At 46.2% G+C, this 16,957-nt stretch overlaps 4 protein-coding genes across 5 annotated transcripts in view; 2 read left to right on the top strand and 2 right to left on the bottom strand.

Moving 5' to 3' along the window:
* The window catches only part of LOC120951731 (uncharacterized), a 218,876-nt gene that overhangs the window by 61,387 nt on the left and 140,532 nt on the right, over window positions 1-16,957 (bottom strand). The window lies entirely within an intron of this gene.
* LOC120947520 (23 kDa integral membrane protein-like) lies at window positions 454-13,846 on the top strand. 2 transcript variants are annotated; one of them, XM_040362902.2, is made up of 6 exons: window positions 454-629; window positions 933-1,048; window positions 11,192-11,383; window positions 11,481-11,648; window positions 11,734-11,984; window positions 12,406-13,846. In XM_040362902.2, exons 2-6 carry the CDS (start codon window positions 983-985, stop codon window positions 12,413-12,415), a joined length of 687 nt encoding a protein of 228 aa, XP_040218836.1. In that variant the 5' UTR covers window positions 454-629; window positions 933-982; the 3' UTR covers window positions 12,416-13,846. The 2 variants fall into 2 exon arrangements, with proteins under 2 accessions (XP_040218836.1, XP_040218834.1); XM_040362900.2 differs by lacking the exon at window positions 12,406-13,846 and having other exon boundaries at window positions 472-629; window positions 11,734-12,124.
* Window positions 12,086-14,836, bottom strand: LOC120947523 (oxidoreductase-like domain-containing protein 1). The gene is made up of 2 exons (XM_040362904.2): window positions 14,416-14,836; window positions 12,086-14,352 (listed from the first exon to the last, which is right to left on the bottom strand). The coding sequence occupies exons 1-2, from the start codon at window positions 14,530-14,532 to the stop codon at window positions 14,146-14,148; spliced, it is 324 nt and encodes a 107-aa protein (XP_040218838.1). The 5' UTR covers window positions 14,533-14,836; the 3' UTR covers window positions 12,086-14,145.
* On the top strand, window positions 14,996-16,047 carry LOC120947522 (uncharacterized). Its single transcript, XM_040362903.2, has 2 exons — window positions 14,996-15,122; window positions 15,423-16,047. The coding sequence occupies exon 2, from the start codon at window positions 15,429-15,431 to the stop codon at window positions 15,927-15,929; it is 501 nt and encodes a 166-aa protein (XP_040218837.1). The 5' UTR covers window positions 14,996-15,122; window positions 15,423-15,428; the 3' UTR covers window positions 15,930-16,047.

Genomic DNA, 16,957 nt, shown 5'->3' with positions numbered 1-16,957 from the left:
ATTAAAAGGAAAGAGAAAACAATTACTGAAGAGTCACAGTCCATTCATGGTTTTGGGATTGTGATTCCCCATTATTTATTGTATGATATTTTGATGTTGTGATCTAACGACCCCAGGAAATATGTAAAATTTGAAGATACTTAGATGTAAGCTTGTCTTTTTTACTATATTTTTGGAATTTGAGTCAAGTACAACGCTCTTCCAGAATTATGACTCAATCCTTCTGATATTATCTCAGTTAGCGGCAGTGGCATGCGGATTTGTAAAGCAATAACACATCGTCCGCCAGCAACAATTCCAGAAAGCACTGAATGTTGATTCTAATTTCCAAAAACAGAGTAAAAATTGCAACCCAAGTAACTTATCGTTCAATCGGGCACGCCACTCGCCGTCACTCAAGTCACTCGTGAGCGAAAACATGACCGTTGCGGCTTTTAACCCAACTCTTATCCCACTCTTTCTCACAATCGTAATCGTGGTTCCGAAAAGAACGGACGTACATTGCGTGTGCTCCCTACAAAACGACGCGAATCTACGCAAAGCCAGGCACAACAGATTGTTGTCAGTGTGTTAGCGTGTGTGTGTGTGTGATTTCGACGATTGTACCACTTGTAATAAAGTGCTAGAAAGTGAGTTTTGTAGTGCAGTTCTCTAACCATCCTGTAGACAGTTCTTTCTCCGCCCAAACGCAAGCCAGACGAGCGCACGCGGTTGCGGTGCTACCCTCCAACCTTTGCTGTGCGTGTGCATGTGATCGGTTTTGGGGTGCCGTAATTTGAGCACCTTTTGCCCTGCGCCCTCCCATCCCCATATTTCCTCCCTTTCCCCATCAATTTCTATCTCGCTCTCTCTCGCTCTCTCTTGTCTGTTAAGCGCCCATACACTATCGCTACGAGTTTGAGTTTAGTGACCAGAGATTTTGTGGTTTCTAGCTATTTTTTGCGGGGCCTAACAACAACAACAACAACATTCCTGTGGCAAAATGGCGCTCAACTGTGGACATTCGACGATAAAGTATCTGCTTTTCATCTTTAACCTCCTGTGCTCGGTATGTACAATTTTAAACATTTCTTTTAAAAAATAATAAACATGTGAGAAAACTTAACCTCCCTCCTATGAGATCACCATTCCTTGGGGCTGGAAGTGGATGACGGGGAGGGAAAAAAGGGAAAGTGAATAAACCAGTTTGTGTGTGTTCCCCATCGTTCGAACGGCCAACACGGCACAATCACACAAACACACGACGGTTGCTGCTGCAGTTGGGTGCAGTTGTGTCGTTGTTGCAGTATGCAGGCAGGCAGGCACAAAACAGGCACAAACAAACAGCCGCCGCCACACCGGCGAAAAAACAGGCCGGCGGCGTGTTTAATTTTTACTAGTAAGTGGCGTTCACTCTCCCGGGTCCCCCTGATTTTACGTGCACACATTGGGGGCGCACAGCACAGCACACCCAAACTCGAACGACGGTGTGTGAGGTTATATTTAGCCAAACCATATACCCATCACACCCATCCAACAGGTCATGTTTCACGCGCGTTGAGAATCGTACGCGCGTCCGGCGACCAGTTCCTTTTCCACGCTTTCCCCCAGTCAAACGAAGATCGGAAACGATATGAATCACCACAGTCGTCCACGTACAGAGCGGAAGACAGACTTTAAATGCTGAAAAACACTTCTTCTTTGTTCTTTGTAACAAACTCGTAAAGATCTTCGTCGTTCGCTCGGTCTGTTTGGCTGTTGCGCGCCTCTCCGCAGCATCAAATAAAGCTGATGCGTAAATAAAAATTCCCACCATGTGTTGGTGCGTGTGCGTGTGTATGTGTGTCTTTGTGATTGTGTCTTTGGTTTACCTTTTTCCTGCTGCCTCTCTGTCTCACGCTACTCTGTGTGTCTCATGCTCCTCAAAGCGTTTGGTGAGAGGGAGAAACTACAAAACTGGAAAGGGATTTGCGTGTTTTCTTCCCTTTTCTGCGGGCAAATAGGAACTGCTCTAAAAACCAGCTGTCGGGAATGTTTTGAATTTTTCCGCATTTTACGCACACTGGCAAGGGCCCAGGGTTTCGTTTATTACGATGGAAAAATGATTCAATTTTCCCATCAAGATACTCTGAATCATTTCTTGAATTTGATAGCTATTTTAAAAGCAGAAACGAATATTTCGGAGAAAAAAAGTTAGTATGGACACAAGTGGTCTAATGATTCCATTTAAACCAGCAGCTTGAAGCTTCTCCACAATGACAATTCTGATTCACGTATGGCCAAGCAGAACACAATCATCTTCGCCAGAATAGCAACCATTGATGCGTTTTGCCAACCGTCTGGAAATAACATCACTTCTTCCATGACTTTGTTGACCCTTCAATTAAATCCACATTATGAGTGCACCAATTGTGAGCTAATTTAGTATCCTCTATCTTGTATTGTTGCGGATTCGTGGCCTAGCGTGCATTATTGCAGTTCATGTCCATGATTTCCTTGATCATCACGCAAACTGTGACAACCCTGGCTCGGTGTTCACCTTCACGCCATTCCACAAACACAAACAGCGGCGCTCCTTACCAAAACCAATCACACTATCATTGCCGTCTCCATAAACGTCTCCCCGGGCCGCGAAGGGCATGCTGCAAGCGCTAAAAACGATCGCGAAATACTAACGCACGCAACGGGCACCAGATGGCGCGGGCTTCAGGCTTCTCTTGCGCATTTCACGTAGTGCGTACCCATGGTGGCTGCACCCCTTCCCAATGCGCCCGATGTTAAACGATGGTGCTGATAAGGAAAAGGTACACAACAGCAAAAAAAGAGAAATAGGGCGTGTTAATATGTTTTCTCCATACCGGCGTGTCACTTTTTTCAATGTGGCGGCTTGCGCTAACAGCTTGGCTTTATTTTTGTATGCGCGTCATTTCCAAAGCATCATGAATGGAAGCGCGAAACGTATCGTCTCTATGTGTGTCTCGCCGGTGGGCGTTGTCACACACAGTCCTAGAGTCCTTGAATCTTCTCCGACAGAAAAATAACATCTTCCAAGAAACGATTCCAAACCGCCGCTTAAGCAAACACACACACAGTGGAGTGAACGCCAACAAGACGGTGAGGTTGTTGTGTGGGTTCTTCGCCGAAGAGACCGCAAGGGGCGCCGCCTTTACAGCTTGGAATGTGCGCGCCACAGCGGCTTACGTAAACAGAGGAAACCGCGCACGCACACAACGGTCGTGCGCACTGGGCACACGCGGGCCACCCCGTTTCTTCGTTTACGACAGTTCCTCTGCGACAAACCCTTTCTTCCACAGGCGTATAGGTGAGTGCGTTTGTGGCCGTTGTGTTAGTTCCAGTTGAGAATGGAAATTTTTAACCCGCTTCGCTATACAACCGAAAGCCCCTATTTTTGCGTTTTATAGCCGGCAAGCCGCCGCACCGGGCATACACACACACACACACACACACACATACATCTCAGCCACACATTTCGATAATTATTCTTGTTGTTGGTTGTGGCTTGATTGCTAATTAATTTCCGTTTAGAAATAAATGGTTCTACAAGGTTTGTAGCTGAACGGAAGCAAGTCGTTGCCTTTGATCAAAAAGCAGGCGAGCAAACATATTACAATCGAACTTTCTGCTTCGCTACAGAACACGCTTTTGTAGTACGCGCTGAAGTACCCGTTGGTCACTCTACCATTGCCTCTCTCAATCGCGCACGCCGGTGATGACCTCATCCGTCGTATTAGTTGCCTTTGTTTTGAGTTTCGTTCGTTCGTTCGGTCGGGGTAGCGTGCCCTACAAAAAAGGTCAAAACAAAACTTTCCTACCACCAATTCGTGCCACTTCAGGGGTGTGTGTGTGTGTAGTGCTGAAGCAACAGGTTTCTTCAATGTTTTTTTTTTGTGCGGTTATGGTATGCAAAAGTTAAGCGCGATGGAGCAGCATTGGAGCAGAAGTTCGTTTTGATACGTCGAAGAATTAGGAAGGCATTGTCTCTTATCACGAGATAAACTTTTCGATGAGTCATTCATTCATTTGGGTGCATTCGTATCTTCAGTGTTCAGATCGTCACGTTCTGTCCTGTGGAAACCCTGTGAAGCGTACACCACGACCTACTGAGTTTGAGTTGATTATCGCGAGAAGATAAGTTCTGTCAACTTCAAGTGCATCTGATCGCAAACATACACACGCATACACTCAGAGGGCTTAAATTAAACACGTGGTGTTTGCTTTGGTCCTATTTCTTAGCCCTTCTTGTGAGGCCACTCCTTAGATTAAGCGACAATGGGCCGCTGTTTTATACATGATCCATTTATGTTTACAACACCACTATCGCAAATCATTCGCAAGTTAGAGTTTCAAATGCTTTGTTTATGATTCCTGAACCGCTCCCTTTCTTTTACTCTTTCCCTCTGGTTCTTCCTCTATCCAGAATAATAATAAACCACAGAACCTGATACACTCCCAGGGCTGCCGAACTTCTCCCAACACAATCCTGGCTATAAGAAAGATAAACAATTGCTCCAATTCATTTACGACCTCCCTGCCGTCCCCCCAAAATGCGAGTACGGAAACATAACCCACTGACTGCCCCAAATGGCATTTATGAAACATAACCCACTGACTCTCACACTCCCCCTTCCCAAAAGCGATCTTACTGGGCGGAAATAGACGCACAGAAATCTGATTTGTAAACAAATAAACACACACACACTTGGTGCCTTTTAATTCGCGCATTAGGGATTGGTGTGCGTGGGTTTTTTCATCGATCATTTGAAACGATCGCCTGGGAAAGTGATTTTGAAAGGGAAAAGCAAAGTAATAGTGGTCTTTCCCTTAGAATGTAAAGGGAAGAATTCGTTTCAATCGTTGGGTTTTGTTTATTAAATCATTGCTTGAAATAGATGCTGAGTGGGAATTGTTCCCCAATTGCTTTCACATGCTCTGAATATAAGCATTGTTATTGTATGCTGGTTACTATCATTAGGGAGGAATTATAAGAGGCGAACGAGACCCCAAGAGGGTTATAAACGACAACAGCATAAGGGAGGAATTATGCTGAAACTTTATCACACGCTGGTTGTAAGTTAAAAAGGCATAAAAAAATCCCCATTCATGGTGGTACGACACAGAGACACTCATTGCGCAGTGGCACTCAGAAGCACCTAACCTAAAACCCCGACTGTCAAGAGGTGTCTTGTGATAGTGTTTCACCTTTCATACTTTATCAAACACACCCCAACACTTGAGTGCTTGATATCTTATCAATAACCACACACACAAACACACTAAGTGAGGGGGGTGATAAGGTGAGTCAGCCACTTGCGTAATGGTGTGCACTCGAACCGAAACACACATGGGAGCCTATCATATTTCCAGTGCAGTAGTATTTGATTGAACGAAGCAGTGGAATTTTGATTACAATTTCAATTTGCCACAGCAGGAACTGCGAGCTCTGTGCAGTGCTAAATGTAAATATTTACGGGTTTTTAATAGTGCAAAAATCAATCCCCATCTGCACTCTTTTGCGTACGATCGCAACCACATGATCATGAGGTAGCCTTTACACTACAGATCTCATTACACTGAGGATGGAATAAATAAACAGATTGCTTGGTTGCTAGAAGAAAGGGATGTAGAGGGATGGTGTTCGCCTCGAAGGTTGTAACCCACGACGTGCATCATCGCTTCCGAGAGAGGGCTGATAAGATTACGTGCAATCGATTACTGTTTTGGCATACAAAAAAAAAAAAAAAATAATAAGGGACGATCATCATCAGACAACGCTGACAGACCGTCACCACCGTCCCGTTTGAGGCTACGAAACGTTTCCAATTTATTAACACACTTCCTCGTCACTCGCCGCCACGCTTTATCGTGTGCCGATTTAATTGGTTTCATTTGCTGCTACTTCTATAGCTTCGTTGTGGTGTTTTTTGTGTGTGCACCACTACGTTTTGCCAGAAGTAATTCTCGTGCCAAGGCCAACACGGGAGGATCGCGTCGATGGCCTTCACGTTACGCTGGAAAACTAAAGAAACATCCGAATTGTAAATCCCCTTCCCGAGAGACCGTGAGGATGACATATTGGGGTGCAAAGCTAGTAGTAGTGGTAGTAGTGCTCGAAATGGCTGCGTCCGTTTTAGAAGAGCGTGTGTTATGGTTTGCGCTCGAGCACGATCGCGAGTACACGGAGCTGGGTTACTTCAATGTCATTTCAACCGCAACACACGCGATCGCTAGAACAAACTCATGAATCACCTGCTCTCGGCTGTGTGAGTGTGGTTGTGAGGTGTTGTTTGTGGAGCAATTGCTGCTGCGTTCGATCCTCGCAGCTGCCGCACTCGTACTCACCGCGCAAAACCCTTGCGGCGGCGCATAAACCGATGCATGTGTTTGTGTCTCGGGGGGAGAGAGGGGAAAGAAGAGAGCAAATAGTAGGTGGATGTGTGATGTTGATGAGCCAGGCTTGTTTGGGCTGGTCGATTCATCGTCCCATTCTGGCATGCGGTGATGACGCACCTTTTACCAAATGACGGAAGAGGATTGGGCGCTTGTTAGTGCGCAACCACCAGATGACACACTGCTTGCTGCTGCTGGAGTATTTGCTGTCACCCGTCAGCGTACCATGCACCTACCACCCCTCTCATAAAAGATGGTTTGCCGGCGGCGAGGAGAGACTGTTCGCCTCGGGGTCACCACTATCAACGATTGAGAATTTGCAAATGGCGGTCGTACCCAAGCCGTCCAACTGTAGCAAATATACCTCGCGAGTGTGAGAGCGGTGGTTTACACCGGTGAATAAACATTCACACAAACACACACACACAAGGCGAGAAAAACGCTCAAACAAAAACACGATCGGCACTATGCTACGGGTGGCTGCACTTTCGCGTTTCAGAACGCCTGTTGTTGTGTGGTAGCGGTGCTGCTGCTGCTGGTGGTGGTGGTGGTTGTTTGTGTGCTCCTACTAAGGGTGAACCCCCAGACTGAGGTTTTAGCAGGCACACACACACACAACCTTACAGGGTAGAACAACCCCAGCCAAACCGCCTAATGGAATCTGCGAACCGAAGGCGAAATTAACGATTGTACAAAGGTTTATGGAAGTAGAACGCCTTCGGTTCAAGGCGAAGCAAAATCGCGACTCATCTCGGTAGGGGCGATTGCATAGATTGCGTGTGTATGTGTGCGTGTTTGACTCAGTCTCCGCGATCGTGTGCTGTACTGCTGCTCCACGATCAAGGCATGTACAGGCCGTCACTAGCAAACTAAGGCGATTGTGCACATTTTTGAGAAGCCATTTTGTCAAGACCATTTAGACTGGTAACAGCAAACACATCTGGTTCTACACACTACGCAGCAACGCAGCGCAGATCGTGAGGGGGTGTCTTATATATGTGGGCACACCCACAAGAACCAAAGACACACTGGAGGTGGGCCGCCCTCTGGAATTCGCCACTACCACGCGGGAAAATGGATATTCTGCGTAGGTGAAACTCTATCGCGTCTAATTTACGCTTGCTTTACTGGCACCGGGGACAGGGGACGACACCCGCCAAACTTCAAGTCATTAGGACAGGGGTTGGAAGTTCACCATTCGCCCTTCCTTGCTCCTTTTCTGTGCTGTATGTGCTGTGTAGAGCTTCTCGCACTGTGTCACGGTTGATGGCGTTTGAAATCGAAGAAAAAACACAAACACACAGCGCTCAGCGGAACAACCCCGATAACTGCCTCTGTGTGTGTGTTTGGCTCAACCTTAATCCGCCTAGTTTTGGTTACGATTTAGCGAGCATAAACCATTCATTTGATGAGTCTCGATCGAAGACACACGCACAATAAAAAAGCAAGAAGGGAAAGAAAGAAGTTTGTGTTACTTCGGGGCGATGGTTGGCCACCGAACCAACCAACCCCAACCAATCAATAGCGAAAACTCACCCATTAATAGGATATTTATTAATTTTGTCCAATAATTCACCTGCCCCGTATTCAGCTCGCTGAATAAATGACGATCGTGACGGGGCAAGAATGTATGTTCGGGCCATCCATAATCGACCTACATTTCCGAGAAAGAGAACGTTTGGCCACCACCCCACCAAACACCAATAAGAATGCGTTTTAGCGTGGGAATGAAATCTGTTGATTGTCGAACAAAAGGGGAAGATAGGGAGAGGAAGGGAGCGAGTTCATGGCCTTTTCGCACTTCAGTTTTCACCTTCAATAACCACCACCCAGTTAATGGAGCGCAGCGCCTGTTGGTGCTGTATCGTTTGCGCGAACGACGACCACGTGGTGTGGTGTGTCACGTGCGCTCGGTGGAATTTCCCAGGAAGAACCGCAGGAAATGGTTTGCTCATCATCACACCTCATCATCCACAAAAGGAGGTCAGTTTGTTTAGAAGACCGTTCGTCCTGCCCGCACCCCAACTCCACAATGCACAACGTTGGTGTCTGGAAATTCGGTAGGCATTAGTGATCGTGTCCTGCCCCTATGTCTAATGCCCTAGAGAGCTCCCGATTATCGATTAATGGTACAATTTATCGTTGTTCGTTGGTTGGTGTTGAAATGAGTGACAGCATTTACTGTGTTCGGTGCGTTTCTCCATCATCATCATCATCAGCTGTCAACCCCCCTTGCATGTGGGCCTTGTGTCCGGTGTTGTCCTGCTCTGCATACTAATGATAGCACTTCGCGGTTAGCGGTTGTAATTGTTGGCGCTCACTTGTTCCTCCTCTCTCCTTGGCTGCAATTCTGGGACATACATTTGTGGTGTGATCACGGGACCACGCCAATGAACCATGGCCAAGGTCACACACACACACATGACTCGTGGATACATGACGCGTTGCCCTGCATTCCGGTCTTACTCGCGTGAACAACCAGTTTTATCTCGATGCGAACAATCAACTCCCTCGCCAGTGGACCCGTATTGACGTCCCCATATTGAGCCAGTGAATATATCTAGGTCTGTGAAAGATGGAATACAATCACGTCCACAGCTTTTAAACCAGGAAGTGTAGAGTGAGTGCATACGCGCTCTCCTACCACGCGCGCGGATTAATAGACGCTTGCTGTTGTTTATGCCATTGTGTGTTGCGCTGCTGTGTGGCATTGGACATCGCGATGACATCATGTTCCGAGTCACACCAAGTTTCGCCGCTGTGGTTACGCCCGAGCTGCCCGGCAAATGCAAATGACGATGGGCGATGATGACGATATGGCGGGGCCAGGGCAGTTTGCTCCATCAATTTGCTCCACTGTGAGCCACTGTTGATACGCGCGAAATGAAACGACAAATTGTTGCCCGTAAACCCCCTAAAAAGGCTTCTTTTTTGCCAGCTGTGTTTGGTGACATTCTAGGAGCGGAAATCATGATCATAAAAGTGTCCAAAATCGATCTTCCGAAAAATCCCGCCCATGGCAGTCGAAATTTACATTGTAAAATATCGATGCCTTTTCACTTGGGATAAGGAGCTTTTACGACGCCCCAACACCGAATAGTACTTAAGGGGCACGTAGGAAAAGGATAAGCGACGTCCACTGCGTACATGTCCCACTTTCTTCGCACAGCGTTCTACAATCCCAAAATCAAACAAATAAAGGAACTCCCCTGGAGAGAGTGGAGACATACATTACAATACATGCGCAAACGCTGCACACTCACTTCAGGCTCATTCTCCTCCGAACAAGGGGACGGTTTATATGCAAGCCTGCAAATACACAAAACCCACAAACCATCAAACTTTCGATAGTTGGCAGACTGGGGAGACACAACAACCCATTTTGGTTGTGTATTTTCGGTGCCTTCGGCGAACGAAACGACGGCGCAATTACGAGTTGAGTTCTCCCCTAAATCCTCCCTCCGCAAACGATGGCGGCGGCGACGACGACGAAGACGACGACGCCTTGTCGCTACCGTGTTACTGTTTTCCCGCTTTTCCGCCTCATCCCAAAGAATCGTGGCACCAACAGCTTGGTTGTGGGATCTTGGTTTGGCGTTGGGGGGGATGCGCTGGCGACGGAATTCCGCTTCTCATTTTTTGTTGATGATGCTCTCTTCTTAAGGGTTGTGTGTTTGTATGTCGGCGTTGGCGTCTTCGTCATCGTCATCATCGATGGGTGATGGTTAGAGCCTTTTGGGGGTGACAGTCTTTGACGAATTCCGTCACATGTCCGGGATGGATAGAGATGTATTGTAATGTGTGTTAAATAGAAGACACTCACAAAGTGAATGGAGGGAATCACGAAGAAGGAGCCACCAAGACATTCTGTTCGTGTGCTGCTGAAATGAAGCAGAAAAGTATGATCTAATCAGGAAGTCATTTCTGATGCAAAAACACCCTTCACTACAGCCGGAAGGTGATCGATCGATAGGAATTCGTGAAGGAAATATAAGCAAGATAAGAAGATTCGTTCGTTCTGGTGTCCTCAATCCGTGCGCAACCGTAGCCCGTTATCTGGTGCTTAAACACTTCCAGCGAACTCGAAAGCGCACCGAAAGAAAATGGTGCTTTCAAACGAACTTTATCTATACTATTAGAACAAAAAAATGAATTGTGGAATTGCCAAACTATGTTGGTGGATGTAGGAAAAGGGGAAAAAGGCTCGATTTTCGAGCAATGGTTTATTTTAGGGTAGTATGTTGTACGTCCCTTATCTTTAGCAATGAAGCATGCTAGGAAAGGGTAGAGAAGGGTCCACATCTGTGCAGCCAAAAAAGACATGTAAGATAAAGCTAATTTTGGACTGCCTTATCAATGCGTGGCCGGCAAAACGGGGTTTTCGTATCAATGATTGATATATCAACACAGTTAGTCAGAGATGGTGGGGCGAATGCCAAAATGGGCCCTGATCCATGGGATTGACTGATGCAGACGCGCAGGCTCCTGTAATTAAAGCTCATCTAGATCATCATTCTTGAGCAAAACTGGAAGCCTCGCATCAGATGTGGAGAAATGAGGTCCCAAGAAGCCGAACAAGAAGTGGAAGATGATAAGAATGATAGGAAAATCTCTTGATCTCAAGTCTAAATTCCTGATGATTATACCATCAAGGATGACTAGCGCCAGGACAATTAGGTGACATCGGTTTACCTGGACGAATCTCATCTCATAGAACTCTAATATTGTAATCAATCTGAATTCCTTAACTCAACCAATACGATTTACTGATTGAACATGTCTTTCTTCCCCTACTCTCCAACAGCTCTGCGGCATTGCGCTGATCGTGATCGGTGCCGTTTCGCTGGTGAAGCTTGAGGAGCTGCGCGAGATCAGCGATGAGTACAACATCGTCGCCCCGTCCATCCTGCTGATCGTGTTCGGCTCGGTCGTGTTTGTCATCTCGTTCTTCGGCTGCTGCGGTGCTATTCGCGAATCCTACTGCATGACCTCGACCGTAAGTGGAGACCGAGAGATTCGCACTAGATTTTCACGGGATTCGGGATAGCACTGGACGCACATCTGATACGATTTTGTTTTCCTCCAAACAACAGTACAGCTTCTTCCTGATTCTGCTCGTGATCGCTCAGATTGTGATTGCGGTGCTGGTGTTTGTGTTCGTCGGTGATGTGACCACCGCCATCAAGAAGGGCTTCGAGCGTGTGTTTGAGAACCGTGACAACCCGGTCAATGCCGATCTGGTCAACTCCATCCAGCAGAACGTAAGACTGATCACACCCTCACACACACACACAACAACCCATTAAATGGACACTAAATGAGCTTCTTTCCATTCCTCTCCTATAGCTGCAATGCTGTGGCAAGCGTAGCTTCCTGGACTATGGCGTCGCCAGCTTCCCGCAGTCGTGCTGCAGCAGCGGCGGAACCGCTCCGCTGTGCGTGCCGTTTGCCAGCGGCTGCCTGAGCCGGCTGTCCGAGTTCCTGGACAGTGCCGGTAACATTGTCGCCTGGGTGTCGCTCGGTGTCGCCGCCGTCGAGCTGGTCGGTCTGATCTCGGCCTGCTGTCTGGCCAACGCCATCCGCAACCAGCAGAGAAGGTCTGGATATTAAAGCATCCCCCCCGAGCCCCGTCTCTGTTCCTCCATTCATATGACGCACACACCATTCCCTCCAGTGTGCGTTTCCTTCATGTATCTTATCCTTCCAAAAAAAAAAAAAAAAACCCCACAAAACCAAAGCGATGTAGGAAAAGAACGAAGGCAAGAGAACCATTTGTTCATCTCCTCCTCAGCGACGTACTAACAGTGTATATCCTACCCATAAACTAAACCAAATCATGCTAACAACGAACACCGAATACTAAAACCCTCCCGTTTACTACTACTTACGCTACTTTCTCACCCACCCAACGTCGCCACGTGCGGAAAACATCTCATCTAATGCATTATTCTGTGCTTTTTTATTTATGTCCTGTGCTCTTGTCCACGTTTTTCTTCTTTTTGTTTACCCCAAAAACAGATACAGCTAAAAAGTGTGCGCTACTATACGCTTTTTAGTAGTTCGGTGGGTGGTGTCGTCGTCGCCGTCAGCGTCGTCAGCGTCGTCGTCCACGGGTTTGAATGTTTGCCAGTTAGGAGTGGGCGAAAAAGAAGAAAAACAAGAGAGAGAGAGAGAGAGAGAGAGAGAGAGAGAGAGAGAGAGAGAGAGAGACGAAACTTACACAAAAATAGTAGTTATAGCGCATAAAAAGGATACGCTTTGGGAGGCACACCAGGAAGAGAGGGAGAGAGCGCTAAAGCGCGGGCAGATTTTTGTTGTTATGTGTGGTTGTGTCTATGTGTGTGTATGCATTATTTCGTGTTCGTTGTGTGGAATGTTGGCGGGGAAAAAATGTACAATACGCAACAATCTGCAACATCCTAAACGAAGCTGTATGATACGCCGGAAAATGCGCAACAATTCACGCCGAAAGGACAAATCCGCAGCTGTGCGCGTGAGCAGAGAAAAAAAAACAGAACAAAACGTACAACACCACAAGTGCCGACCGCCGAAATCGTTGCATTATCTACATCAACACATACACCATTTGTCTACGGTGAGAGAGAGGAGGAGGATCAGCCTTCAGATCGTTCGGAAGTGTACGCAACTGGACGAGTGCGCAACAAACCACGTGCTCGCTAATATTCAACCGGTCAACTGCTACGCCTACTATGAGTGTACACGTTGCTTGTCGTTTTGCATTGCGCTGTCTTCTGTTCCGTTCTAGTGTGCAGCCAGGACATACCATCACAGAAGAGAGCAGGGCTTTTTCGCTATTTATGCTACTATTTACTGTAAAGGAGTATATTTATCCATTCGGCTTAATCTTTTTTTTTTGTTTTGTTTTGTGTATTGGCTAAAAGGAGAAACATCCTTTTGCAAGCCTCATCCATTCTGTCCATTTTCTCATTCTTTCTTTCCGATCTTCGAATATTCCCGAGTGTGTGCGTGTATTTGATGTTCGCTATTTTTTTTTTGTTTTGGAAAGGAAGAAACACTCGATGTAGCATTTAAGGTAATCAAAAACAAAACACCTTTACTCGAACGAATTGGAAAGCGAAGCAAAATGAAGTTTAATTTTTACGTTTGAATATTCGCAAACACACGCACGCGAATGAATTCATAAAAAGGCGTGCTCATTAAGATAGAAACAGAACCTCGAAGCAAATTGAAGCTGTTGAAGGAGATAGATTTCTTATTGGCGAAACAAAAGTGTCCATGAAACGAAGCTAAAATTTAATTTTCTAATCAAACCACCAACTATAAGAGTGACAACAAAAAATTGAGAACAAAAATACAATATACACTTTACTTTCTGTGAAGTATTTGTGTGCGATGCGTGTCTCGCGGAAGCACTGTTGAATTTGACCAACAAACATGCAGTTAAAATATATACATATGAAGTAACTTTTGTCGTTAAGAGTAAGTGTGTATGTGAGTTTGTGTTTGTGTGGTTGTGTGTTGTCTAAAATGGTAGAGGTTTATTCGTTTTGTTGCAGGGTCTGTGTGTTGTTGGGGGAAGTGATTTGTGTAACGGCTTCTCATCTTTGGTTCATCATGCAAGAAAGAAAGATAAAACTGTTTTCCGCTTTCCTCTTTGATATCACAAGTTTATTTTAAGTTTTGAATTAAAATAGATTCCTACCTAAACGTTAATGTCTGAAATTACGCTTTACGAACCCTTAATCTATCCTTGTTGCTGCAATCCTGCAGGTCGTTTCACGCGGGATCGTTCTTCGACGGTGGCATATTTTGCAGTTCCATTTTCAAAAACATCTTCAAGCTCGGGTCGGATATCTTTTCCAGCACAATTTCACGTGCCTTTTCGCCGCCATCGTCTAGTATTTTGGTAAGGTCCGCCGCGTACTGAATCCACACGCAGTTCTGGCAGCCGGACATGCAGCAAGTTGTCGGTTCGGGAGGTAGCTACAAGGAAAGGAGATGGTTTAATAATGCACCATATGTAAAGTTTTTCTCGAATGCTGTTACCTCTGGCACACTATCATCTGCTGTCCGGTCGGGGCCATTTGTACTAGATGAGCAAAAGCGATAAGCTACATTTCTTAGCTGAGCATTGCGGATTGCGTTCAGTATAACGCAGTTCATTGCCTGCACCTTGCACCCGAAGATGCAAGATGTTTGGTATCGTAAATCTAGTAGAAATTGATTTTAGTATTGCAAATTTAATTAAGGGAATATCACTTCAACCACTTCAGAACTAGTAACAGAGCTGTTGTTGTTTGAAAAACCGAACAAATTTGATAAAAACAAACCACCCCAATCAGCTGGCTAATGTTTACTTCTAATTTTTCTAATGACAACTTCACGTAATCATCCTGTGGCGGGAAGAAGAGTGCGTTGTGTGGGACACAAAATGGTTCATAAAATGGTTGCAAACTAAAAAGGGGCTAAAAAGGGAAGCATAATTGATTGTAACGTGAAACAATCATATTTTAGTATCGATTTTACTGAAAAAGGCAAGGTAGGTTTATTAAAACAAAAATAAAATTAAAAACCGATATCTTGGCTGCGTACGTTCCTAGCAGCCAGTGGACCAGATTCCTTCGGCAAACGTCATCGCCACTAGGCACCCTGAGCGCTGTTTGACATTTCGAGGTCCCCTCTCGAAATTGCTGCAGAAACGTCAAGTTTTAGGTTGAAGTTACGTAAAATTCGCCTTTTGCTCGAGGAAATCAGTAAGTTTTTCATGAAAATTGTGGCAAATTTGTAGGGTTTTAGCGTGTAATCGAATGAGGAAGATGCAAGCTACTCTGAGGAAGCATAATGCAATCAAAAGAACGTGATTGATACCGTGAAAAATGAGTGTTGCGTGTAGAAAATCATGAGCCAAGTGTTTTGTTTTGGTTTTGCAGCTTACGTATTCCGGCAGAATGAATTCATTTGCTACTTCTCAAAAACCTATAAATTTGTCTATTTGCATGCATGCATCTATTTAAGTTGTTGCTTTATTTTAATTGTATAACGTATCATTTTAGCTAAACATGAGCTTAAAGGCAAATTACTACGACAAGCCGGAGGGCGACGACCTCTTCGGCAAGATGATCGCCACCAACAAGTACGCGCTGGCCGGCGGTCTCGGTTGGTCCACGGTCGAGGTGATGATGGTGTCGAAGCCGAAGGGCTACCTGCCCACCATTGCCCGGTACGTGTACTTTACCGGTCCGTTCGTCGGAATGGCCTCGGCCTTTACCGTCGGTGCGTACGCTGCCAACAAGCTGCGCGGTCGGGACGATGCGTGGAACTATGTGGCCGGTGCGTTCGCGGCCGGCGGTGTGTACGGTGCCTGGAAGCGAAACGTCGTGAGCGGACTGGTGGCCGGCCTGATCTTCAGCGTGGCGGGCGCACTCAAGAAGCAGTCCGTCGATGAGGGTTGGGAGTTCTTCCCCGAGGTGAAGCACCACGCCGTCAGCTCGATCAATCCGAACCGGTACGACTTCACGCTGACGCAGGAACGCGAACGAGGATGGACGACCGGCAAGTGAGGTGGAGAGCGATGTGCGATGTGAGACGAGTGAACTACAAAACCCCCGGTTCTCGGTTCTGTTGTAAAGCATCTTAGGCAATAAATACTGTGGATACTACAGCCTGTTTACGAGCGGAGATGTGCGAACTCGTTGCTGTCTGTAACTGTGGAACGGATGAGAAAGACGTTTTCTGAAATTCTACGCAGAGGCAGGGATAAACGCAAGCGGAAGAAGTGAAGACATTAAAAATTACATCCAATTTCAATCATCAGTAAATTAGCTTCTCCAAAGCAAAGTGAGCCATGTGCGCTTTGCATATGCAACGGGAAATGTACAGGTGGAAACGGTCCCTAATTTTCATGCTGTAGGCTAAAAGCACACTTTTATCCCTTCACATTCGCCCTACGTAATGTCAGAATTTCCCCCTTTTGAAAAACATTCGTTTAAGTTAATTCAACCCGAACCGGGTCCATTTTGGAAACTCCAACCCCTTTTCCACGGTGGTGGGTGCAGCGCGTATGCAAGCGGAAGTGCACCGAGCTGGAACGGATGGATCCTTCCGCATCCCTAAAAGCGCGGGCCACGAGGGTGTGTTTTACGTTGAATTTAAAATTTGTTCCCCTTTTTCAAAAAAGCAAACAAGCTTTTTACCCTGCAAATCGACATGCTCATCGCAAATAGGTGTATGGCAAAGGTCCAATGCTATCTGTGAATCGATTAATTACTTTTGAGCGCTTCTGCTGCGTTTCTTACGGTGACCCAGACACGGGGGGGAGTGGTTGTAATTGAAGTAACGCCATTAACGTTTGCTCTAATTGGTGCTTAAATTGTCACCCGAAATGTGTGCTGGTCAACTCAGGAAGACAATGCCAACGTTCTCACACCTACCCACACCAAAAACCACTACACTACACCGGTGTCTTCTTTTCGTTAATGACCCAAAACCAACACATTTCTATCCCTCAAAGCGTGGTTCGGCTTGGTCGGCAGCATGGTCAATGCACTTCTGAATGGAACAATCGCGACGGCGTGGGGAGCTTTTTTAT

The sequence above is a fragment of the Anopheles coluzzii genome, chromosome 2, assembly GCF_943734685.1.
Source record: "Anopheles coluzzii chromosome 2, AcolN3, whole genome shotgun sequence".
Classification (NCBI taxonomy): domain Eukaryota; kingdom Metazoa; phylum Arthropoda; class Insecta; order Diptera; family Culicidae; genus Anopheles; species Anopheles coluzzii.
Note: the sequence above shows the minus strand (reverse complement) of the source record. Positions and strands in the feature narration are given on the sequence as shown.

What these genes read in the sequence shown, in the direction of transcription:
- LOC120947520 (XM_040362900.2), top strand. Translation starts at nt 983, where the DNA reads ATGGCGCTCAACTGTGGACATTCGACGATAAAGTATCTGCTTTTCATC. An exon ending in CCTACTGCATGACCTCGACC is followed by an intron (nt 11,384 to 11,480) that starts GTAAGTGGAGAC and finishes TCCAAACAACAG; the next exon opens with TACAGCTTCTTCCTGATTCT. An exon ending in TCAACTCCATCCAGCAGAAC is followed by an intron (nt 11,649 to 11,733) that starts GTAAGACTGATC and finishes CCTCTCCTATAG; the next exon opens with CTGCAATGCTGTGGCAAGCG.
- LOC120947523 (XM_040362904.2), bottom strand. Translation starts at nt 14,532, where the DNA reads ATGAACTGCGTTATACTGAACGCAATCCGCAATGCTCAGCTAAGAAAT. An exon ending in CAGATGATAGTGTGCCAGAG is followed by an intron (nt 14,353 to 14,415) that starts GTAACAGCATTC and finishes CTTTCCTTGTAG; the next exon opens with CTACCTCCCGAACCGACAAC.
- LOC120947522 (XM_040362903.2), top strand. Translation starts at nt 15,429, where the DNA reads ATGAGCTTAAAGGCAAATTACTACGACAAGCCGGAGGGCGACGACCTC.